This window comes from Delphinapterus leucas, chromosome 13 (genome assembly GCF_059928025.1).
Source record: "Delphinapterus leucas isolate spDelLeu-1000000601 "Yukka" chromosome 13, BTC_Dleu_Yukka2, whole genome shotgun sequence".
In the NCBI taxonomy this organism is placed as follows: Eukaryota; Metazoa; Chordata; class Mammalia; order Artiodactyla; family Monodontidae; genus Delphinapterus; species Delphinapterus leucas.
In genome coordinates this window covers 89,638,452-89,663,730 of record NC_143141.1, presented here as the reverse complement: position 1 = coordinate 89,663,730, position 25,279 = coordinate 89,638,452, and the positions used below count along the sequence as shown (strand labels likewise).

Below are 25,279 nucleotides of genomic sequence, written 5' to 3'. Positions count from 1 at the left end.
GCCAGTGGGGCGTGACACAGGTAGGAGAGGGGTGCATTGGTCCAAGGGTCTCAGTGGCTGGAGGGACCCTCCCAGCCCCGTGCACGTTCCAGGTATGATGCTAAGCTCCAGGGGTTTGGAGATGTGACGCCCACCAGGTAGCTCAAATGGTCAAGCTTTGGCTGAGTGTGAAAATGAAACTTAAAGAGATAAACGTAAACTTGAACATTTGTGTGCAAAAATGTGAAATCTTCAAGTATGACCAACAGTTTCTGTGCAAAAGTACTGGGAGGAGAGAAAGGGTTGTTGACGTTTATGTCAAAATATGTCCTTAAAATAAGATCCTGCACTGAGAGCCAATCCCATTTCCATTTCGTCAACCTATGTTTCTGGTGGCCTGGGAGATGCCCCGTGGACCAGAAGCTAAAATGTATGACATTTTAAGCTAAAATGAAGCCCATCAAGGCCATTGTGGTCTCCCCGATACTTGCAGCATCCTATAACATAGAACGTTTATGGTGTTTCACTGCTGACAAAGCAGGGTCAGTGTGACAGCTCGCAGCACTGGAGGGGATCTACTTGTTCCAAAGGTTGGGGGGACTTGAGGCTCAAAGACGTGGGGTGCTGTGGTTCCCCCCTCAAAATAACACGCCCCAGGGATCAGGAAGGTGGAAATGTCTGTTTTCCGAGACCCAGAACTTCTGACTCTTTCCCTTAGTTATGTTTTCTCATCCAGAAATCCATCACGTGAGGAGATGGACCTTGACTTGCACACCTTAACATCCCCATCAGCTTTGCACAAAGTGGGTGCTTGGTCACTTCCATTCTTCAGTCCTTGTCAAGCGCCAGCCTGTGCCAGGTGCCCTGGGTACCTGGGGAAGATGAAAGCTTCCAGTCTCTGCTCTCCTGATCCCATGTGTAGGTGAGAGAGAGGTCTGGGTTGCTGTCATTGGGATGGAAAGACTTGTAATCGCAGTATAAACAGAGGTATGTGACCACACAGAGAAGGGAGCTCACCCGGCAGGCTTCAGGGGGTCATTTGAAGAAAGCGTGATGGATACAGCCCCATCAGGAAGGGCAGGCAAAGGACGGGGTGTTGTGAGGGGTTCCCACAGTGACATAACTGGCAGGGACTAGAAGGGCATCAGGCCAGAAAGATGTGAATGTGCAGCTGTGCTTGGATGGTGATGTGCAGAGAGCAGGGCAGCTTGGGTCATCCGCCTCCCGCATGAGGCCAGAGATGTGCAAGGAGCAGAAAGCTTTGGGCCTAGAAAATGCACGAATCTTCCAGTGAGACCAGCTTCTCGGCAGGGCATTGTTTGCATAGACAGCCACAGTTTGGACACTGCAGGAAGGGCGCTTGGCTGTAATTCACAAGTGTTGACTAGTCCTAGGGTCCGCCCCACCGTTAACAATGGGGGGCCCTGGGCGAGTCCCTTTCCCCGTCTTCTCTGGTGCCCTTGTCCAGGGAAGGAAAGTGGGACTCTTTAGTCTCTGAGCTCTCAGACTGCACGGACATTGTCACTTGCCAGTCCCACTGGCACTGCCTTTGTGTAGGCATTAAGAGCTTCCGGTGGCATGAGGATCCTGCCCGTGACCCAGGAAGCCTGCAGAGCTGGGGCTCCCAGTGATGGTAACAAAATGGTAGCAGCTGCAGACGGCACGTCCTCACCCCACGCTGTCCACAGGTAGAGCGAGGGCATCTCTCTCAGTAACTTGTGGGTAAAGAAGACACGTGTGTTCCCAGGGAACCCTCTGGCCTCATTGGCTGTGTGACCGTCATTGATCCTGTTCTTGGGGCCGGCGAGCTGGGGCACTGCTCATAGGCTCCGCAGGCGTGGTTTTCATTTTTACGTCTGGATTTAGGGTCCCTCTAAAACTTCCCCTTGTGGGTGAAAGAACAGCTTCTCTGATTGCCGGTGGTCTACCCCGTGCCTTGCGACATGGCCGCACTTCCCATAAGACTCTGCCAAGTGGGCAGGATTCTCCATCTCCTAAAAGGGACACCACAGCTCAGAAAGACGGGACCAGCTGCTCTAGAATGTTCACTGGGTGTGCCTTGACTCTGGTGCATTTGCTTTTTGCATTAAAACCTGATGCCTGTGCATTAACCATACAGAAGAAAGTGCTGACTCCTGGTATCAGCTTTGCTGACAAACATAACAAAGAACTGAAGGGCTGCTGGGAGGCATTTGCAGGCCATGTCCTGGGTCACAGGCACTGGGCTTCCTTCTCATGCCCCCAGATCTCAGTACCTTCCTACCCAGTAAGGACACTTGGGTCCCTCTTTCTCTCTCCCCGTTTTGTGCACTTGATTCTGAATCTCAAAGCCGACCTCCCTGTTCTCTTGCAGGAGGCCCATCCACATCCTGCTGCAGTCAGGGTCCTGGAACCCTGCCCCATTGATGGCAAGACACCCAAATGGGCATTCTCGGTCTCCCCAGCCCCTTCTTATTCATGAGATAAAAGACAAACAAAAGTCTCGGTTTCTCCATTCGATGGAATAATCTTCAGTCGTTTGGAAAATCTAGACAGCTGAACCTAACGAGACTGGGTGAACAGAGTACCCCTCTGTTAGAATTAGCCCTCAGGTACCACCTATTCTGAGCAGTTGCCCATGTACTCCCATTGTCACACCCTCAGACCCTCACAACTCGTCATATCCTTGCATCCCCTTCTCTCACGTGCCTTCTTAAGTTCACATGCACACAACACACAGATCCCACACAACTGCGCACGAAACACACTCATTCTACTTTCAGGAAGAGTTCAGCCCAAGGTTTATCTGTTGCTTCTGCATTTCCGGCCTCCTGGACTTTTGGTGCAGAGTAAATGAATATCTGTTGAGTGGATGAAACAGAGGACCCCTTTGTGTCCCTGACTCTGATTTCCATATGTTAACCCTGCCCACCACAGCCGGCTCTGTCTGGCCTTCCCTGGGAGCTCTTGGTGATGAAGGTGTGGTTTGGTGAAATGCTCATACTTGCTTCTCCGCGGCTTAGGAGAAGAGAGACCTTGTCCTACACACACGGCGTCTCCTGCAGCTCGTTTAGAAGCCCGAGGGTGAGGAGAGCGCCCTCCCTGCGGAGGAGAGAATGGTGTCTTCTCCCCAGAAAGGCCCAAGGACAGCCAGGGAGCAGAGCACCGAGGTTACCTGGAGCAGGGTTGACCGTGGGGCTGCACCTGGTCTTCAGCAAAGCCGAGGGGTTGGAGCTCAGGGGAGCTTTACTCCAGGAGACAGCAGATCCTGTGGTTTGTCAAGAGCAGAGGACAAAGAGAACACATAGATGAGAGTTGGGTTTTGTTTTCTGGGGGTTTTCTTTTGGTAGAAAGTACGTCTGAATTTTGTTTTCCTCTAAAATTTTTACAAAAGCAACCTTCATACTCTGGACTCCCCTGCTTTGGGTAAAGTCACATTCCTGCAGTCTGGAGCAGTGTCGCTGCCAGAACATTCACCACGGGGCCGGCTGGGTGGCCTGCTCAGGTTTCCAGCCCCTGGTGGCATGGCCGGGGGGCGGGGGGGGGGGGGATGCACGAAGCATCCTTGTCATGCCTGCTGTGACAGGCGGTGGCTCCCGCCTCCCTGAGGACAGCTCTGTGAGGAAGGGCTTGCCCTCCCCGCCTGCGGAGATGCCTGGGATGCCACGTCGTCCAGCTGCTCTTTGGCAGTGACCTGAGGTCCGCGCCGCCCTGGGTCTCCTCCCCTCTCTGCACGGCTGCCGAGTGTCCGTGTCCATGCGGGTGTCGGCTTGTCGTGTGTGTGAGCGCTCAGCTCCCCAGTTGTTGGCATCTGCCTTTCCCTGTGGCGTTGTTAATCCCTTGCATTCTACCAGCACTCACAGGCACAGGGACTGGAGAGATAAACAGTTCTTGCTTTCAAAGAGCCTGCCTTCTAATGGAGAAGGAATGTAAGCAGACCCTCAGTGATGGAGGCTGAGGGGATGCCGGGCAGGACACGTGGTGCGTGTGCGGGCACCATGCCGGAGCACTGCGGACCCTGGGGCACCGACTGTAGAGGCACCCTTTTCTGTCCGCCAGGCTTGTCTCATTCCACACTGTGGAGGACGGGGGCTCAGAGAGGCACAGCTCCGGCTCCAGTCACACATCTGGCAGGCGGGTTCGCTGGCATCCCAACCCAGGGCGGGGATTCCAGGGTCCTTGCTGTTTGAACACTGTTCGTGGGGGTCCCACCACAGTTGTTTGGACCTGCCTGCATGGACTGTTTGTAAACAGTGGATCTTGGTAAGCAGAAGCTACTCAAGCACCTTTGAGCACAGTTTCTGGAGGTTTCTTTCAGCTGTTAGCATCATCAGTAGCCAGCAGGCCTCCAAGGGAGAAAACAGGTGAAATTCAGGCTTGCTGCAGACTTTACATCAGGCAGAGGTGTCTGTGTGGCCCCCTTCTCCTTGGCAGAAAAATTCTGGCACAGCGGAGGTACCTTAGCAGATCAGCAGTGCTGCCTCTGCCTTTGGACCGGGTTTCAAAGACTTGGACGACAGAGTGGAACACGAAAGGCCTGGAACATTCTGCGGCTCTCAACAGCCCCCCTCCCTCCTCCTGCCCTTTGTGTGGTAGACGCTCCTTTGCTGGGACGTCTTGTCCCTCTGGCCAGCTCTCCATCTCTGGGATGCCACCCGCGCCCCTGAGGTGGGACCCCACTGGAGCCCCAGCACAGCGCGTCTTAAGGATCTGCACCCGCATCTTTTCCCACAGGGGCCTTGGGGTCTTGATGTCATGGAATGTCCTGGCATCCAAGCATCAGGGACACATAAAGACACAGCCTAGTTTGACTCAGACTTTGCCACTTTAAAATGCATACAATGCTTTGTACTGAAAGAAAAAAAAAACCTCATGAGGTAACAGAAAATAAGTAATAAATGATTGCTTATGAAAGAATTCCTTTTTTTTTTTTTTTTTTTTTTCGGTATGCGGGCCTCTCACTGTTGTGGCCTCTCCCGCTGCAGAGCACAGGCTCCGGACGCGCAGGCTCAGCGGCCATGGCTCACGGGCCCAACTGCTCCACGGCATGTGGGATCTTCCCGGACCGGGGCATGAACCCGTGTCCCCTGCATCGGCAGGCGGACTCTCAACCACTGCGCCACCAGGGAAGCCCTGAAAGAATTCTTGATTGGGGAGGAAGAAGACACGAGTTTAATAAAACAAAACCCTCACCTCTTTGGAGTCAGGCACACGTGGGTTTGAGCTCGAGCTCCTACACTTACAGACTCCACCTCTGGGCTCGTTTTTAACCTCCCTGAGCTTTGTTCTCTCCTCCATAAAATGGGAGTGATTAACACCTCCTAAGAGCCTCACGTTTGTTTAGTTGGCTAACACAGGTAGTGATTAACACAGGGTCCTGAGGCATTTGGTTACAGAGAGCTATAACTAATATGATAGTGGGAAATATCAGTACATCAGTGTCTGCCTTTGTCATGTATATTTTGACTGAGGTTTCTCTGGCATTTTTTTGTGCTCATTTCAAGACATCTTTTTGCTATTAGATTGAAAAACATAGCTTGTGAGTCATGGTCTGCTTTATATCTGGAAGAAGCCCGGGCTTGTTTTCGATGGATGCTTGGTCAGACACTTGGATCCTCATCTCTTTTTGTATAGTAAACAAATGGATGCTTCCAGAGCACAGTCATTTTGCAAATTGCATAGCGGCCTGCTAATGGCATAGGACGGACGCTCCTGGGTAGTGCTCCGCAGACGTGACGCACTGCTTGTTGATACGTGCAGTCTCTTCAACAGCGTCGTTCAGACTCGGAGACGCCCCCCGGGTGTGTGCTTCACACCAGCTTTCAATGTTGCATTTTGTAAACCTGCTCTCATCGTGTACTTCTCTGTACAGTATTGTGAGAGTTTTCAGCATTTTATCAGCTTACGGCATTCCAGTGTCCTCCAGAGACTCAATTTAGACAAACTTAATTGTAAAAAGTAAAATAATGATCTTGTTGCTAAGGTTTTGACTTTCTTTTCACCTATGACTGTAAGACATCTATCACCCATATACACACCGCAGGTAACAGCGGTCCCTCTTACTTAGCTGGTCTGTGTGTTGGGAATTGTGCCGGGTGCTTTTACATAGTTTCTTTCTTACCGTTGCAAAAGCCCAGCAAGATGGGCATCTGTATTCTGTAGTCAAGGGGGCTGTGGCCCAAACTCTTCACATAACCGGTCCGCGGCTCTGCCTGGAAGGACAGGGATTGCAGGCGTCTCTGTAACTCTGAAGCCTGCGGTGTTTCTCTTCCTCAGCCTCTGCCCCCAGCCCCACACAGGACATTCGCTTTCCAGTCACCTCCCACTGTGAACAGACCTTGCTGTAGGGGTTCAGCACGCCACCAAACCCTGGTGCCGTCTTCCTGAAGAGGTGCAGGCCTGATGGAGGCTCGGCGTGACCCCCTCCCTCCTCCTCTGCCCCTCCCTCGTTCTGGGAAGCTCCTTTGTTGGTTTTGATGAGTTTACCTCTGAAACCTCTGCCATCTTAGGCCTCAGAGGCAGTGCCAGGACTCGGCTCATCCTTACTCGGTTCTCTGGAGCTCTCTTCATCATCACTGCATTGGTGAAACATAGATGATCTGGGGAAAACCTGAGTTCAGGGCCCGCGTGGTCACAGGGAGCTTGGATAGGACAGAGGCATACAGGGCCCTTGGGTCGTAGGCACCCAGGCTGCAATTGACACGTGGAGTCTTCGCGTTCTGTTCAGTGCTCTTGAGAGAGGCTGTAGGAGATGGGTCTTTTCGAGGATTACCTTGATTTCTATTTTTTAAAGAAACTGCCATCTTTAGAGTCTTTAGTGAATGAAATATTCTGGTTTGCTAAAATGGTGAGAATTACCCATTTAGATCAACTGTCATTTATATATTGAGCATACACTCTTGTCCATGTAGTCTTCTAGACTCTTTCTCTTTTTGTTTTTTAACATAAATGTATTTACTTATTTATTTATTTATTTTGGCTGTGTTGGGTCTTCGTTGCTGCGCACGGGCTTTCTCTAGTTGCGGCAAGCGGGGGTTACTCTTCATTGCAGTGCGTGGGCTTCTCATTGCGGTGGCTTCTCTTTGTTGCAGAGCATGGGCTCTAGGCACGTGGGCTCAGTAGTTGTGGCGCGTGAACTCAGTAGTTGTGGCTCACGGGCTCTAGAGCGCAGGCTCATTAGTTGTGGTGCACGGGCTTAGTTGCTCCGTGGCATGTGGGATCTTCCCAGACCAGGGATGGAACCCATGTCCCCTGCATTGACAGGCGGACTCCTAACCACTGAGCCACCAGGGAAGTCCTCGACCTCTTTCCCTTGCACAATATTTTTTCGACTCCACCATGATGTAGGCTGAACCACCCTAAAATGCAGATCCAGAAAATGAGGCTGGTAGAGAGGCAGACTTGTTCAAAGCACAGAACCAGTGGAAAGTGCAGCTGGATCTGATTTTAGGCCCATCCGTTCCTAGTAACCATGCATTCTTATAATGAAATGGATTAGACATTTTGCGGGGGCGAGGAAGAGGCTTAGGAAACAGCTTATGTGCTTTACTTTTTTTTTTTTTTTGAATTTTTGAATTTTATTTTATTTATTTTTTTATACAGCAGGTTCTTATTAGTCATCAATTTTATACACATCAGTGTATACATGTCAATCCCAATCGCCCAATTCATCCCATCACCACACCCCCTGCCGCTTCCCCCCTTGGTGTCCATGCATTTGTTCTCTACATCTGTGTCTCGATTTCTGCCCTGCAAACAGGTTCATCTGTACCTTTTTCCTAGGTTCCCCAAATATGCGTGAATATATGATATTTGTTTTTCTCTTTCTGACGTACTTTACTCTGTATGACAGTCTCTAGATCCATCCACGTCTCTACAAATGACCCAATTTTGTTCCTTTTTATGGCTGAGTAATATTCCATTGTATATATGTACCACATCTTCTTTATCCATTCGTCTGTCGATGGGCATTTAGGTTGTTTCCATGTCCTGGCTATTGTAAATAGTGCTGCAATGAACATTGGGGTGCGTGTGTCTTTTTTTTTTTTGCGGTACGCGGCCCTCTCACTGCTGTGGCCTCTCCCATTGCGGAGCACAGGCTCCGGACGCGCAGGCTCAGCGGCCATGGCTCACGGGCCCAGCCGCTCCGCGGCATGTGTGATCCTCCCGGACCGGGGCACGAACCCGTGTCCCCTGCATCGGCAGGCTGACTCTCAACCACTGCGCCACCAGGGAAGCCCCTGCATGTGTCTTTTTGAATTATGTTTTTTTCTGGGTGTGTGCCCAGCAGTGGGATTGCTGGGTCATATGGTAATTCTAGTTTTAGTTTTTTAAGGAGCCTCCATACTGTTCTCCATAGTGGCTGTATCAGTTTACATTCCCACCAACAGTTTATGTGCTTTTCTTGATGAATCGCTATGACACGTAATAGCGTTATTATAATAGTGTAGTGGTGGTGGAATTATGATCCCCAGTACTCCACTGGGCTGTGACTGAAAGGAGGTTTGGAGACGCTGGTGAGATATTGTGCTTTGTTGTCCCTTCACTGAAAGGTCTGGTTTCCCATGCTCTTTGAGTTCTGATGTAAGCGCTTCAGTGTTTGTCTCAGTCACAAATGGTAGTGAGCTTGCAACTAGGGAAAGTCATGACCTTTCTTCTACTTGTTGTTTACAAAGGCTTTTTAAGGGAGTATTGGATTTTTACGACTAGCAGACAGTGAAGCCAAGAGTAAACTGGCATTGGGAAAGGCCTCCTCACTTTGGTATGAACTTTGCTTTGTGTCCCTCACTGATTTTTCTGACTTACTTCAGATGTCCAGCCAGACTGCCAAGTAGCGGAAGGTGGTAGCAAGTAATTGCCCAGTAAGTAAGGGGTCCCTGAAGGAGGATGGGCAGCCATACCTGGGTTCTCGGTGTGGGGTGCAGGGGCGACTTAGAGGCAGGCGAGGCTGGCTTGGAATCTGGGCTCTGCCCTTGCTGTCTGGGTAAGCTGGCAGCTCCTTCTTTGGTGACTCAGTGTTCACACCCGAGTGATGACATGGTCACACCTTTCCTGTGAGAATATTCTAAGGAAAACGTGAAACAATGGAATATAGGGGACTGAGCGTGGCGCCTGACGTCTGACGTGTGTCTGAGGGACGCGGCTTCCCTGCTTCCCTCGATGCCTCTGCTCCTGCCCTGGGCGCACTGGCATGGTGTTTGCCGAGGTCGGGCCCAGGGGTCCAGCCCGCATCCCTAGTCCCGGTGCAGAAGAGGTACCCCGCAAATATTTGTTGAGTGAATACAACCCCTAATTTGGTCGTTGCTATGGCTACATGGCAAATATACAAAAAAACGCATTGGAACAATGTTCTTGATTTGCCCTTTTTTTTTTTTTTTTTTTTTTTTAATGCCTCACTGCTCCTTCAGCCTTAGGGAAGTAAAGATGTTTACAGATATTTCTCTGTTTTGTTTTTTCTTTTTTTCAGTGCCTGAAACAGTATGTGGAACTCTTGATCAAAGAAGGATTAGAAACTGCAATTAGCTGCCCTGATGCTGCCTGCCCCAAACAGGGCCACCTACAGGAGAACGAGGCACGTTCAGCTGGGAAAACTGGGGTGCACGAGCATGGGCTCCTCAGCGGATCGGGGGTTATGGGTTCTGTCTAGGCTGACCTGGCATTGTAGTCTAGCCCTCAGATTGTTATACTCCTTTTTCTTTTTTCCCTTAGATCGAGTGTATGGTTGCAGCTGAAATCATGCAAAAATACAAAAAGCTACAATTTGAAAGAGGTAGGTGCCCCAGTGCCTTAGCCCGTGACAGAATCCGGGTAACTTCGGGGAGTGCTTTGGGTGATTGTGATTATATATCATTTGGCTACAGCAGAAGTGAAAACATTGATGTAAATTAGACTTCTAAAGTTCGGCTGTCATTTGAATTCTCTGCAGAGCTCACAGTTGGAAGGCCTCTGTTGGGGATCTAGTTAGGAACAGGAAAGATTCGTGAAACACAGCTTGCTTCTAGGGGTTTGGGATTTTGGGGGTAGTTTAAAGAGACCCTCGTGGGGCATTATTCTCCAGCCAGGTTAAGGCCTAACAGTCTGAGAACTAATTCTTTGACCTCCGGAGAATTTAAGAGATACAAAGGCCTGGAAGCAAGTCCCGAGGTCACGCAGGGTGGAATCGTGGCGCTCGCCATCCTGACCGCACGCATGTCCATCGCCTTCACAGGCTGCGTCGTGCGTGCTGGGACCAGTGGGTGCTGAGTCCTTAGTTCACCAAGTCTCCCGACAGCCCAACAAGGTTGTCTGTTAACCTGACACCCACAGAGACTAACTGACGTGCCCTGATTTCCATCTCTGGCGGGTAGTGGGGTGGGGTGTGGACCAGATCCCCCGCAGTGCCCTGCCCAGCCCTGCTGGCTGGAGCCGGGCCGCTCCAGAGTTCAGACACGCTGAGCGTCCGGGATGGGTCTTTCTCTTTGCTGTCTGAAATACTTCAGGATCATAACATGGTATTCTAAAGAGTCTGTGGATTCTGTTTGGCCTCGTTTTCATATATATTCTGGACCTTGGGCTCATCTGAAAAGGAGCAGAATAAGACATGGGTAGAAGATGCTCTGTATGTAAAACTTTATTGTGAAGATGCTGCATCCGCACTGTAAAATTTTCAGCTCAGTTTGTGAGCACTGAAGTTTGCTCCCCGCTCTTCCTGGACTGGTCCTCAGTCCTTGCCTGGATCAGGCATTTATGAGAGATGAAGCCCTGGGTGGCGTGTTTACAGGAAAACACCATCAGGATGGGAATGGAATGCGGAATAGACTAGAGGAAAGTGTCCAGAGACTCTTAGTTTAGCTGAATGTGGAAAGTTTTCTTTTTTTTTTTTTTTTTAAAGAACTGCTAAAGATAGCTGCATTTCCTCTTGAGGCTCACTTCTCAAGAAAAAAAAAAAAAAAGGTAATGTGCGGCCAACCTAAAAAAAATCAAACAGGACTTTTGATGGCATTGAAATTTGTTTTCAAGAGTTTATTTAGTCAAATGCCATATATTGTTTGGTTTGGGGCAGTTTATAGCTTAAATATAATGCCATGTGATACAAAAGTCAGTATGTGGAGCAATAAAATTAATTTGGATTTCTGAGACTTTGAGCGTCTTCTGAAAACATTTTCCAGTGGGAATCTTGACAGAAACTGGCAGTTACTTGGGTTACAAGAAAATGAACTTTCTATGACATTGAATTTAAAAACGCAGCTGGGTAAATATTCCTACATAATAATTTTAACTGTGTTATTTCTTCCGAACTTTAGTTTAGTCAAAGATTTTTTTTTTCCTTTGCATAATAATGAACCCAACTCGACTTAGGTTAAAAAAATATCTCTCAAACCCATCACTTTAAAACATTTTTCTAGCATTACGTTCAAAGCAGCAAAACACACAAAAAGGACTCGGACTTAATAGGACCAGAGACCGGTCTGAATGAAATGTTAAAATGTTAGGGCTAATAAAATACAGCTCTTGATTATAGCTGGTCACTGAGCAAATTCTGAGACAGGATCAGTGAGCAAGTTTCAACGTACTCCCTCCCTTTGAAATTCGTTTTCAAATGAGGATGGCGACTGGATTAAAAGTGACAGTTGCCATGATTTTCTGACAACCGTTAGTTACTAAAAAGTCCTATGGTTAAAGTTTCAAACACTGTCTTCCTGTGAACTTTGCACGTCTCATCTTATATCAGAGCCTTGATTTCAATCTGAGTTTCCCCACTCCTCCAGCCAGGTCCTTGGGAAGCAGGAAGCCAGGAGGGAGGCTGTGAGGTGCTTTCTGAGCACCTACTCTCCCAACTGGAAGACCCCCAAGGCTGGGAACAAACAAGCTTCCAGGGAAGGTCCATCGCCCTTGCCTGCGTTCTCCACTGGACTACACACGAGCTCCTATTTGGGCACTGACCACACCACGCTGTAGGCATTTGTTTATATATCCAGGGCAGTGAGAATGGACCAGTATGAGTGGGGATGCTGGGCCCTTCACAGTGTGCTTCTCAAAGGACAGTTGTGTTTAAGAAAGAAAAACATCTTTATGTGGCACATATATACAATGGAATATTACTCAGCCATAAAAAGAAACAAAATTTAGTTATTTGTAGTGAGGTGGATGGACCTAGAGTCTGTCATACAGAGTGAAGTAAGTCAGAAAGAGAAAAACAAATACCGTATGCTAACTCATATATATGGAATCTAAAAAAAAAAAAAAAATGGTTCTGAAGAACTTAGGGACAGGACAGGAATAAAGACGCAGATGCAGAGAATGGACTTGAGGACACGGGGAGGGGGAAGGGTAAGCTGGGACGAAGTGAGAGAGTGGCATGGACATATATACACTACCAAATGTAAAATGGATTCCTAGTGGAAAGCAGCCGCATAGCACAGGGAGATCAGCTCGTGCTTTGTGACCACCTAGAGGGGTGGAATAGGGAGGGTGGGAGGGAGGGGATATGGGGATATATGTATATGTATAGCTGATTCACTTTGTTATACAGCAGAAACTAACACACCATTGTAAAGCAATTATACTCCAATAAAGATGTTAAAAAAAGAAAGGAAAGAAAAACATCTTTTAAAAGAGTTGGGCTTTTTGATAAGTAGAGCTATTAGGGAACTGCTTCATTAATCTATTATGAATATACCTTTGGGAGATGGGAGTTAAGATGAGTTTCTTCTAGTGTGCCAGAAAATACACTGCTTGCCTTGTGTGAAAATATATACAAATATGTATATATATATATATTAGATACAATATTTATAATAGTTATAATATATCATATGATATAATGTATCTAATGTATAGTATAACATATATATGTAATACATAGATAGACAGACATAGATATGTATGTATATACACATCCTGGAAAGAAAACCTCTGCTGTTGCCCGGTGTGGATTTTCCTGTTGATTGCATCCCATCTTGTACAACCAGCTGGCAGGCTCCAGCAGCGGGGTGATGATGTAGCATTCTAATAGACGTCTGAGAGAGGAGCCCAGGCTGTGCCCACAGGGGCATGTGTGCCGGGAGCACGACAGAATGGTGTTCTGAGCTAGCAGATCCATGGAGCAGAGTGTTTGCCCTCCACGTCTCCCACAGGGAGTCTCTCCCATAGGGATGGGCGGTGCCATAAGGACACAGGTCACACAGTTGAAGTCGTTACCATGGAAACCCTAACTGGGTCTCCTCTGCTGTGCGCTGCGTGATATAATTGGGCCTTTCATGAAAAGCTCCCCCCCGCCCGCCCCCCCGCCGGCAGCCACGCGTGCCATCTAAGAGGAGTGGACGGAAGATGGCGCTCTGCCGTGAGATGCAGGCAGAGATTCTGCTGGTCCCCTCCTGATGTCACAGGCTCCTCAGAGCAGAAGCGGGGAGCGGTGGGAACTGGAAGGGTCTAAACTGGACAGTGTTGTCCCTTTAGGGGCAACAGCACTAAACACCTTGCCAAGTTGGCAGGGAAACAGACCCCGCTGAGGACGTACCTGCCCGTGTCCAGCTGTTGGAAGGCCGAGCGCGCACATCCCGCAGCACTGCCCTCGGGGGCCGGGCACATAGGGGCCCCGTGATGTAGGTGCGGCAAACCCTGGCTCACCCACCAGCACACCAGTACGGGAGGCAGAGCTCTTAGAGAAATTCCAGATGACGGAGGGGGAGGGCCGCCTGCTAAAAGGCACAGGACCCTGGGGCAGCGGCCTTTGGTGTTTCCCCTGGTGCCCCAGGCCGCCTCTGCATCCCTCCCTCTGCCTTCCTCCTGCCTCCTCAGCCCAGGGGCCTGCAGGCCGCTGCCCCACACACGTGCGTTTTCCCAGAAAACCACTGCCTCGGATCGGACAGCCAGAGACGGTCTTAGAAAATCCACCACTCTCAGCTCATCGTGACAAGAGCGAACTTTACTCCTTCGCTCACTATTAGGCGCATCAGGAAGATTTTACCTTATTATAAAGAAAAACAATTAAAAAGTATCACATTTTCCTGAATGCAGGTGTTCCTCTGTATTAGCGAGTCTTCTAAAGCTTCTGCCAGACCTACCAATTTGATACTTTTGTGCTGTTGATTAATTCACCTTTTAAAAAAGTTAGATTAGGTTAGGAGTCGGCCAGCCATGGCCAGTGGGCCAAATTAGTACGGCCCCTGGCTTGGGGTTATAAATCAAGTTTTATTGGAACACTCATTTACGGATCAACACAGATGCCTTTGTGCTACCACAGCAGAGCTGAGTAGTTGGATGGAGAGCTCATGGCCCTCAAAGACTGAAATACTTACTGTTAGCCCCCGGATTGGATGGTGAGATGGGTTTTAGTCCAGTAGTACCTGACAGGAGCTCATTCATGGTGGGCTGAATCCACATTTGATTGGGGAGCATGGCAAACACACAGGTGGCCTCTTGAGGTGAGGCCCAGACGCCTGCAGCTCATGACAGCCCCAGCCTGTTGGAGTTCCCAGTGCCTACAAATCCTGTCTCTGATGTGGGTGAACCCACCCACCCTGGCCGTCGCTGGTCACGTGGCCGAGAAGCCTGCAAGCGCCTTTCACTGCTTCCAAGTTCCCAGCACAATGCAGTCCGTTCCTTCTCAAGAGCGACCCTCAGTGGCTGACTTGGAGGCCTTTGAACACACCCTGGAATCCTCTGGCCTCCCTCGCGGCGTTTTGGCCTTGCATCAGCATCCGTGTGGGTTCCTGCCCAGCTCTCCCTCCCGCTGGCCTGCATTGAGAGTCCAGTCACACTGGACAAAGGGTCCAAGGAACCAGTAACCAGGCTTACGTGAAGGACAGCTCGGGACCGTTATTTAAAGAAATGTGAGATATGAAAGCAGATGTGAAGGAATGGGAGGGTTGTGGTGTTCTGTTTTTCAGAATCAACTTCCTGACTGATTTCATCAAATCAGCCTTCTCAGTGATGTGGGCTCCACTTCAGAGGGAAAGCCTGCTGTTGAAGAGTGAATTTCATACAGTCCTTAGCTCAGGGCTTAGATTTGAACTTGGGAGGGAGACAGTCATAAGTCAGAGGTCTGACCTTTGATGGGAAGAAGAATCAGCCATCGCCCTTCCTTCTTTTCCTTCCATCCTTAACCAGTATTTTGGGATGCCCGATGCACGCCCCACACTGGGCTAGGTTGTGAGGCTATGAGCCTGAAGGACGGGCCTGACTTCACGAAGCTATGTCCCAGGGCAGGCGGGCAGCGAGCAGGACGTGGTCCCTGGACCACAAGGCTTCCAGGATGTAGGGGCTCCTGAGACACAAGGACTCTGGGGGTAGTTGGGGATCTGCTGTCCCCCACGTGAGTGGAGTGGGAAGTGGGGAGTGCCTGGGGGGGAGGAGGTAGAGCCAGATGGGTCCCGGATCGTGAAGGGGATGTTATGTCTGACCTTGATTTCCTTTTCTCCCTTAAATACGTGAAGTCCGTGTCCATCAGTCCGAAGCCCCGCCAGATCCTTAGTCCTGCGGAGTTTGACTTGCCCGTTTTTATTCCCTGTGTCAGAGGTGCTCCTGGACCCCTGTCGGACTTGGTGCCCGGCATCCACCTGCCAGGCTGTGTGCCAGCTCCAGGAGATGGGGCTGCAGACCCCGCAGCTGGTGCAGTGCAAAGCCTGCGACACGGAATTCTGCTCCGCCTGCAAAGCCAGCTGGCACCCTGGCCAGGGCTGCCCGGAGACCATGCCCATCACCTTCCTTCCCGGGGAGACCAGGTACGCTCGGGGCACAGACTGCAGGCTGGGAGATGGAATCAGGCTTCTCCCGCAATGTGCCTCTGGGGAGGACAGGGCTGCACCCCGGTCAGTCTCCAAGGTCAGTCTTCTCTTGGGTCTCATTCAGACCTGGATTTGTTTATTATTAAATTTTGAGAACTGATTATGTGCCTGGCACTGTGCCAGCCTCTGGAAATATAAAGTTGCATAAGAAACAGAGTACACTCTGCCCATCCAGAAAGGCAAACGTATGAACAGTCAGTTCCTATGCAGGGTTTTAAGTCCTGTGATAACCTGAAGTTTTGCCAAGACTCCATTGTGCTGAAGATGATCCGAAATGGGGGTGCGGGAGCAGAAACGAGGGGGGGCAGTGGTTAGAAACACCAGAAGGATCGCCAAATACAGGCTTCTGGTGCCTGAGGCCAAGGGGGCCACATGTCCCTGAAATGGGGGCCTTGGCAGGAAGGATGCAGTAAACCACTATAGCGGTTTTGCCCTCCCGTCCCCCGCCAGACCCTCAGCCTGGATGGCCAGGTGGACACCACAGCATCACTTGAAATTTAGTAGGTTGAAGCATAGAAACTGATCGTATTCAGCTGTTTTGTCCTCCAGTATCTGCAGTGGCATCTGGTTCAATCAGATAGAGGTGGCCCAGCGCCTGTTGAGGCCAGTTTCTGGTGGAGTAAATCTCACCATCCACCTGAAGGTGTCACCAGCCTGTCTTCCTCTGTCCCCATCTGCTGCCCCCGCCCCTCTCACCACAGCTCGACCTGCCCAGGGACCCTCGTGGCGACGCCGGACACACTCCTGTCCCCTGCCGCCTGCACCTCTGTGCTGTGCCTGGAATGTCCCTTCTTCGCCCTCCTGCTTTCCCTGGGGACTCCTTGCCACCCTCGAGGACGTGGCTCATGTCCCCTCTTTTGTCAAGCTTCCCAGTTCCCGGGGCAGGGTTGGAGACCCATCCTCTGTGTCCCCCCTGGAGATCGTCTGCATTGATGACAGCACCAGCCTTGTTGGCTGTTAGTTCATCTGTTTATGTGGCCAGTCCCTCCACTAGGCTGAGCTTTTGTGTGTGTTTGGGCGTTGTCACCCCAAATCTTGGCATACAGCAGGCGCCGAAACGCTAGAATGAGCACTTAACTTATACTTAGGGTCTTGATCCTTCATAATTTTGTGAGGAGAGCCACACTGCGAGTGTGACAGATTACACATAACCGGAAGAGCTGGATTTCCAGGCTGGGGAAGAAGCAGGTAGAGGGCAGGCGGGGCTGTGCCCTTGTGAAGCAGTCGGGTGACTGTTTAAGAGAAGGCCCCGCTTAGTGAGTGAGGGGCTCCTCCCTTCCAAGAACCAGCGAAACCAGGAGTCAGGAAGAGCCGGTGTCCTGCTCTTGGGACGGATGGAGAAGGGATCCATAAAACCTTCTTAAGGTGGAGGGTGGTGGGTGTTGGGAGCTTGACGACTTAGTATTTCTTCATCTGTGGTGCTCTGATTTCATGGAGGTCATTGCCCAAAGACTGCAATCATGTCACGGTGGCACGACATACATGTATATTAAATCATCAGTGATATACCTTAAAAAGAACAAGAACAAACAAAATGAAAAAAAAAAATCAGGTTGTGCAACCTAAGAAACTGACACAAGGGCAATTTGAATAAGAACTCACAAATCTCATTTTGTGAAAATATAAAAAACAGAGATTTTACCCCCCAAAAATCTGACTTTCTGGCTTATCCAGCCACATGGAACTTCATCCCACACAGGAGACAGGTGTCTGGAGCTGGGCAGCAACCCCTTCTTTATCTGGGGTTTCTGGCATCTTTACTTTGCCACAGTCCTCACCACTCCCTCTTGTCTCCCTGGCCCCTGGGCTGACTGTCAACTACCATTTATAACTGAGGACACACTCGGTTATTTTCATATAAGAGACTTTTTTTTTCCTTTAAGTTAAATCTTCCTTTAACCCCCATTCCCACCCACCACCTGATGAGCCCCACTCATTTATGTTGTGTGTTTGCCCCTTAAAGACATTAGACCATGTAAACTGTGATGAAACTGTCAAAAGACTCCTACCTGCCTTCATAAGTTTGAGTGTATAGTAGTAGTTGTTACTGATAATCTTTTTAAATATAATTAAGGTACCAGAAAATGTTTGAAAACTGTTGTCTATACCATATAATTTCCATGCCGCAATGCACCAGAACTTACATATTTTAACTGTTTCTGCTTGAAAAGTCTCCCTGAGAGGCACTTTCCACTCTCCACTAACGTGGCCTCTGTTCATGGCATTTCCTTCAAAATTAGTTTATGAGTCACATGAGAAAATTGGTTTCATTATTTTAAGGTCACACCTGGCTTTCAAATCAAAACAATGTTTTCTAACCTGATAGTCAACCTTAATCACGGGACTTGGTACCTCCTGACTTTTGGCCTTTGTTAGAAATCAAGCTCGTTCCAGAAGGAGGAAGCTAGCGTCCGTGCACGGCTGGCCCCTGCCCGTCCCCATGGAGGCACCTGCACGTGTTACGACAACCCTGCTTCATTGTAAATCTCATTCTGTGCAGCCAGGCTGGTCCGCAGTTTGCTGTTAAATGAGAGATGAATTTGAGCTACAGCTGTATTATCTTTCAGTAATAGTATTACCAACAACTAGCGTTTACCGAGTGATGACTATATACGTGCTGGGTTCTAGGTGCTCAGCACAGAGAAACTCTTTACATCTTCATCCCCCGCTCTGAGACGGATGCAGTTTGCCTCATGTCTGCAGACGTGGACACTGATAGTATGGACACAGCCCAGCCAGGGCTTGCATGTCTGTCTCCAGACCCCCTGACTACGAGGACATACTGCTTCCTTCCAGGTCGTCTTACCTGGTCACCTTGTACTAGTGAACGAAACAAGAAGCTATTAAGCTGGGGCACGTGCCCCACGGTGCAGGAGCCTCGAGCTTAGGAAAACCCTGAGACTGCAATTGTTTGGAAGCTCACTGATCCTCAGACAGCCGTGTAAAGTGATGACATAATTAAGGCTGACATTCACTATGATGCTTGTGGAAGATCCTTCAGCCAGAATTTACTCAGGATGCCAGAGTTTGCTCACTTGTAGTGAGTTTAGACTCATGAATGCATTAGGTTCTGAAAAGGCTGCTCATCCCAATGGGAAATCATGTTTCTCCCGGTGACGTTGAGTAGCTGCAGTGAGCTCAAACAGTGCGTGCCCCATACTCAGTGATAACGGCCCTTGATGGCTTCTTTTTCCAGATGATTCCATATTTTTAGCTGTCTTTTAAGATGAATAGCATGGGATGGACATCGCTCTACAGTCAACCTAAAAAGATACCTAGGCTGTCTTTTTATGAACAGCATAGAATCATTGCTGCCAATTACTGGGCACTCCACACAGGCCTGCACTGCCCTTTGCCCTTCACACATGCATAACCCCATCTGTCACACTCACACTGACCAGAAGGCTGGGCCTCAGAGAGGTTGCCACCCAGCCTGTGTGCAGACGAGCTGCACTTGACCCCAAGCTTAAATGCCACCATGCTCACCCCTGTGGGCCTGCTCAGACCTCTCAGGAAAACAGTTTTGTACAGACAAGCCAAGTAGATCTTAATAAGCGATTAGTGTGTATGTGTGTGTTTCTTAATATTTTTTTCTGATAATGGCAAAGAACATACCATGTGTTATCAACCCTTAGGAGCGTATACAATTATATGAATAAGGGCATAAAATTCGACCATAATCCCATTATTCAGAGACCTCCATTCTAAGCCTTTTGCCCTATTTTCTTTGGTTTGTCTGTGCACGTCTAAATTTAGACATGTGCTGATCTTGCTTTTTCTTTTCCCCAAGTCAAACTGGCTGCTTCACAGTTTTTCGGTGATTGTTTTCCAGAGTTCGAGTGTCTTTGGTTTCAACATATTTCACAGGTGACCCCAGTCCCTCTAGTTGAGCTAGTGCTTCCAGGGTTAACCTGTGCTGGCAGGTGTCTCCTGGCCCTGTGGCCCTCTGAGCACAGCCCTGATGCAGCTTCTCCCTCAGCAGCTCCACTTTCCAACTGGAGGAGGACGACGCGCCCATCAAACGTTGCCCCAAGTGCAAGGTCTACATCGAGCGGGATGAAGGGTGCGCACAGATGATGTGTAAGAACTGCAAGCACGCCTTCTGCTGGTACTGCCTCGAGTCCCTGGACGTGAGTACGCGGCGGGGGCTTTGTGGGTCAGGCTGAAGCCGGAGGCGTGCGCCAGCCGCTTCACTGAAGTTACACTGTCAGGCGTTTTCTCTGTGCGTATTTATGGTAATGTGAGCTCCCTGGATGCAGTGGTATCAAAAGATGGGAGTCTGTGCAGGAGCTCTGGGAGCGAAGGGTCAGCTCAGGCTGTGGTTCAGCCTGGGTGTTAAAGGGGTGGGTAGGATCTCAGCATCTCCGCACATCGGGGAGCTGAAACAACAGACGTTGATCTCTCCGTGCTGGATGCTGGACGTCTGAGATCAGCGCCGGCGTCATCAGGTTCTGGAGGCTCTTCCTGGTGTACAGACGGCCGCCTTCGCTGTGGCCTCACCTGGCAGAGAGAGGGAGCTCTGGACTCTCTTCCTCTTCCTATAAGGACATGAATCCCATCACGGGGGCCACAGCCTCATGACCTCCTCTGAACCTAAACACCTCCCAGCAGCCCCACCTCCAAACACCATCACACTGCAGGTCAGGGCTTCAACACAGGGATTTTGGGGAATGCAAACAGTCCATAGCAGGGGCCGTTACTGGAATAGCAAGGATGATGGAGGCAGGGGACCGCGGATGCTGGGCGCGGGGCGGTTACTTTAGTGACACTCGTGTCACCTGCAGGGCAGAAGAACATGCAGACCCTCTGCTGTCTGGCAGAATGGAAGTTTCTGGCCTCCTACGGCCACCATCTCCCCAGTGTACCCTGCACTGTCTCTGCTGTTCAGAATGATGTCTGAAGCATTAAAAAGTCTTCAGGGCCTTCAGAGGCTTTATGTGTATAGTTTCTTTATTTATCATATATATAATTATATATATAGTCCAAATATATAGTCTCTATATATCATATATAGGCTATATATAGTCTCCCTGTATTATACATAAGATATATATATGTAATTTGCATTTTACTGTATTTCTTTTTTTTGAAAACTGATTATTAAATTATGTTATATTATCTAAAGTCTGGCCTGCAATTTGCAATTCCTTATCAACTTTTCCTAAAGGGGGAAGGAAATGAAATGCCAGTTTTACCTCATGTTATCAAATCTCCTGGTAGATGTTTTGCGGGGAAGTATTAGAAATGGACAGACACAGATTTCCAGAGGGAGCATTGCTTCTGCTGTGACCTCCCCTGCTACCGTGACCTCCCCGAGGTCTGTTCCCTTTGAGCCCAAAGCTGTTCTCTCTCTGCTCTGGTCTCTGGAGAGACACCCTCTCTGTCCGTCTGTGTGTCCTCCTGACTCGGCTGTAAAGCACAGTCCCTGCCGGCCAGAGGCCCCGTTGTGTCCTGACTCTGCCCGGACCAGGGACAGAGGTAGCACAGGGCAATTTCCTCCTTGAAGGTCAGTGTCCTTGGGGCCAAGGGTGGCCTGTTTTCCTCTGTAGGTGATGAGCTGCTGAAAAGTGACCCTGTGACCACAGAAAACAGACCCTGAGGGACAGGGGGTCTGCTCTGCAGCGGTCAATCAAGGACAGTAGCCGTGATTTAGGGCAAGTGTGTGAACGTGTGTCTGGAAGCAGCAGAGCTTCTGAGACGGAGGAGGGGCTTACACGGCCCCCTTCCCTCCTCTCGGGAATTTTCCTCTCCGAGCACCGGCTCCTGGGCACGTACACCTCCCGGAGTTATCAGTCATCTTAGGGTGATTCTTTCCATTCTCGTCCTTGCCCCTGCCCCCCCGCCAGGCCCCACCCTCACCCGTGAGGCCCAGGACTGCACTGCTTCTCTGCTGCCCCTGCGGGCCCAACATTCACCACTTACAGACAGAAGGGACCCGCTCGCCTTCTATCGTTTTTGGAGTTGGTGGTAAATGGTCCCTATTTATGAAGTGATGCTTACGTGGGCTGAAGGTTAGCCTATCTGTGACATGCGCTCCACAGCCCTGTTGTTTCATACGGGCACTCCTTCTGTGAGAGGTGGAATGATTGTTTCCTGACTTTAAGAAGCAGTCCAGGAAGGTTAACCATCTTTCCCCAAAGCACCGAAGGAGTGAGGAACGGACTCAGCATCCACTCTCTGATCTTTCAGACCCTAAGACCCAACAGCTTGGGTACGACCAGTCACTGTCAGCCAGAGTAGGACAGGAAGTCTCACACCTTCCGTGGTGGAGCTGCTCTGAGGAATTCACTGTTATCTGCGAGCATCTGGTCCACCGTGCTCTCTTTCGCCAGCACCATTGTTTCTGCTTCCACCCAGAAGCTTGATGAGGCTTCTCTGAACAATGTAAGGGAAACATTCACTCTCACCACGCACCTAGGTTCCTGGCAGGCCCTGCGGTGGGTATACCCAAGGGCTTCATCCAGGAACTTAAAAGTCAGGATGAAATCACTTTTATATTGTAAAAGCATCTTGGAGTGCTTTTGTTAGGGAGAAGGCTTTTGTTTTGCTCAGGAAGCATGCCCTGAGTGTTGGCAACTCAACTCCGCATGGAGGCCTGGGCTGCCAGGATGTCGCTGGCAAAATCCGTGACCTTGAGGGGCTGGTGACCTCCCGACTGAGAAGCCCCTAGTAGCACCTGGTCCTCGTGAGCACAGTGCTACAAGACGGCTGGTGTGGAGTCCCCAGCAGCCCCTCTGGGGCGGGTCACTGGGTCTGGGGTGGGAGTGGGGTGTGGGCACAGCTATGGAGAGTTAGCTGACCAGGCAGAGGGCAGAATGTGGGAGACGGGTCACCTCCAGAGGACAGGACGTGGTCAGGAAGGATGTGGCCTGTACATGGTCTGTGTCTGGCCGAGGCGGGGAACGTGACCAGGGTCTCCGTGCCGAGCTAGAGCTGGACCTCTGGCACGGGGGCTCGTGCCCCCCAAACACTGGTCCAACAGCAGCTTGATGAGGGCCACGTGGGGCATCTGTGACCTGGGTACAACCCCCCCCCCCCGACCCAGAGTCAGGATCCGCGTTTCCCCAGGCGGCCCCAGGGACTGTAACGTGCAGTCCCCGGGTTTGTCCAGCTTTGCCAGGCGAGAGCCCTGAAGACTTTTCAGCTGGGTCACGCAGAGCAGCTCAGCTTGCGTTTCAGAAAACAAATCCAAAGGCTGTTAGGAGTCTACAGAGCAACGCCGTGAGAGGCAGCCTGGGAAAATGAGGCTTAAAGTGGGACGTTACTCTCCGTGGTGTGTGGGTGAAAGAAAACAGAATTAGGAGTTCGAGGAACAGAGAGTCTCCGTGGACAGAAGTCATCAGAAATGGCCCCAGAGAGGACAAGCTCCAGCCAGAAGAGGCGTGCGTTCACCCATGCCTGTGCTTCCTTGGACAGATGAGGGTCTAGGACAGGGGGTGAGTCGGGGGGTGGCAGTCTGGGCCCTCGCCACAACCCCCAAAAAGCCAGGATTTCCTGATGCTCCAGCGTGTGTTCAGGCTCCACGAGGCCGACCTATAAAATCATCAGACTGCAGGCTCCCTGGGAGGACCACCCAGCGGGGCCGCTAAGGACCAAAGGACACCATCGCCCCCGGCTCTGCCCGGCCCTCGGAGGAAGAGTGACTTCCCGCCTCAGACACGCTGGGCCTTGTGCTTATTTCCCCTTTTCTCAAAAAGAGGCTCTGTTTACAGCCTCAGTTAAGTGAACAAACAGCGTCAGCCTCTCTTTTGTGCTGTTTACTGAGCTGGTCCTTTTTATGGACGATAGGAGAGAAAATGGCACCTCCTGTACATGGAGAAGCAGAGGGTTTTGTCCAGAAAACGCACTCCTGTACCTCGGTCGCTGCTCGCTGAGGTTTGGGGGCCGTGCACCGAGCCGGGGATGTGGTGACAGCGGCTGACTGATATCAGCTCAGGGTCCCGGCTCCAAGAACCTGACGGTCTGGTGAAGGTTGTCAGGGGAAGGTGATTGGAGATGGAGGTGGGACGTGAGGACACCTGGAGGTGGTAGGGTGGGCAGGATGTTCCCTCGAGCTGTCTCTCACTTCTAGACAGTCCGAGGTGGAGGGTGGGTCTCCTCTTGAGTACTGAGAACATTTTCTTGGTCTGAGCTGAGAGGAAGGACTTTCAGGGCGAGGAGGATGGACCAGACATAAAGGAAGTCATTGCATCCCGGAATAATCCTGCCAGGGTGGTGGGAAGATGCACAGGCAGAGACTCGTGGGGAGTAAAGCACAGCCAGGGCTGGGGGCAGCTCGTGGAGCAGCAGGGGGCTCTGACCTACTTGTTCAGAAGTCCTGCAGCAGCACCGAGTCCCTGAGCCCGGCGGGGGTGGGGGTGGGGGAGCCAGGCTGCAGCAGAGACCGAAGCTGGAGCAGGGCTCCCTCTAGTGGCCCGTGAGCAGTCTGTCGGGGACGCTCCACGGAGGATGGAGAGCCCGGGGACTCACAGGGACCTGGGGTGGCAGCAGCTCCCTCTGGGTGTACGTTCTTCCTCTGCTGTTGTCCTCGTTCTCTCACATCCCCAATTAGAGCTTTAAAAAGAGAAACTGGGACCAGGCAGGACTCATTCACTGAACAGAGAGGACTGTCCCACCCACCCCTGTTCTTTCCCTTCCTTCTCAGGATGACTTCCTTCTGATCCATTATGATAAAGGGCCCTGCAGGAACAAGCTGGGTCATTCCAGGGCATCTGTCATCTGGCATCGGACACAGGTAGGAGGCCGCTCACCTCGCACTCTGACCTATGGGGGAGAGGGGGAGAGAGAGTGTGTGTGTACACATGTGTGGGGTTTCCAGGAGACTTGCCAGTTGGTCAAAGGTCTGTTATATAGAAAAACAGCTAGTAAATGGGGTTCCTGCCTGAATTTTTCCTGGACCAAGATTATGCTTTCAGCAGGCCTGGAATAAATACGCACCACACTTAGCCCCTGATGATTCTTCAACATCAGGCTTTTGATTGCTTGCACCTACTCTTGACCTTGGTAATGACCCACTGTGCTTAGTCAATCCTTGCATGGCCTTTAATGGAAGAGCTTTCCATAGAGGCTCCCAGGTGAGCAAATTAGTCACAGAGAAGGGTAAGAGGGAAAGAATGGAAAGGTCCCTGGGTGATGATGTCTGTGCAGCTGGTGCAGTTATTCATACTTTCAACACATATTTATTTCCTATTGTGTGCCTGGCAGTATTCTAGGAGCTGGGAATACTGCAGTGAATAAGATAGATGCATCCTTCTCTGATGGAACCCACATTCCATGTAGGGACAGATAACGTATATATATATGATGTGAATTCAGCTATAGGGGAGGTGTGATTGGGGAGAGGTCTTTTAGATGGTGTGGCTGGGAAGGCTTGTTGGAGGCGTTGCTTTATGACTGAGCACTGAGTGTTGGGGAGCCGGCGATGGGAGTAGGTGGGACAAGGCAGAGCGGACAGTGCAAGCAGGGGGGACGGAGAAGGGCTGATGGGAGGAACTATGGCATAAAGGTCCATGGGGACAGCAGGAGGCAGCAGTGGTCAGAGATGATCAGAGTTG

General features: G+C 50.5%; 1 protein-coding gene across 4 annotated transcripts in view; it reads left to right on the top strand.

Moving 5' to 3' along the window:
* RNF144A (ring finger protein 144A) overlaps positions 1 to 25,279 on the top strand; it is a 117,294-nt gene that overhangs the window by 78,869 nt on the left and 13,146 nt on the right. For 3 of the 4 annotated variants that reach the window (XM_089923479.1, XM_089923478.1, XM_089923480.1), the window contains 5 exons: positions 9,425 to 9,529; positions 9,667 to 9,727; positions 15,455 to 15,662; positions 19,705 to 19,855; positions 24,370 to 24,459. In XM_089923479.1, the coding sequence (XP_089779605.1) occupies positions 9,425 to 9,529; positions 9,667 to 9,727; positions 15,455 to 15,662; positions 19,705 to 19,855; positions 24,370 to 24,459 (615 nt within the window). The remainder of the gene's footprint in view (positions 1 to 9,424; positions 9,530 to 9,666; positions 9,728 to 15,454; positions 15,663 to 19,704; positions 19,856 to 24,369; positions 24,460 to 25,279) is intronic. The other variant, XM_089923481.1, reaches the window with a different exon arrangement.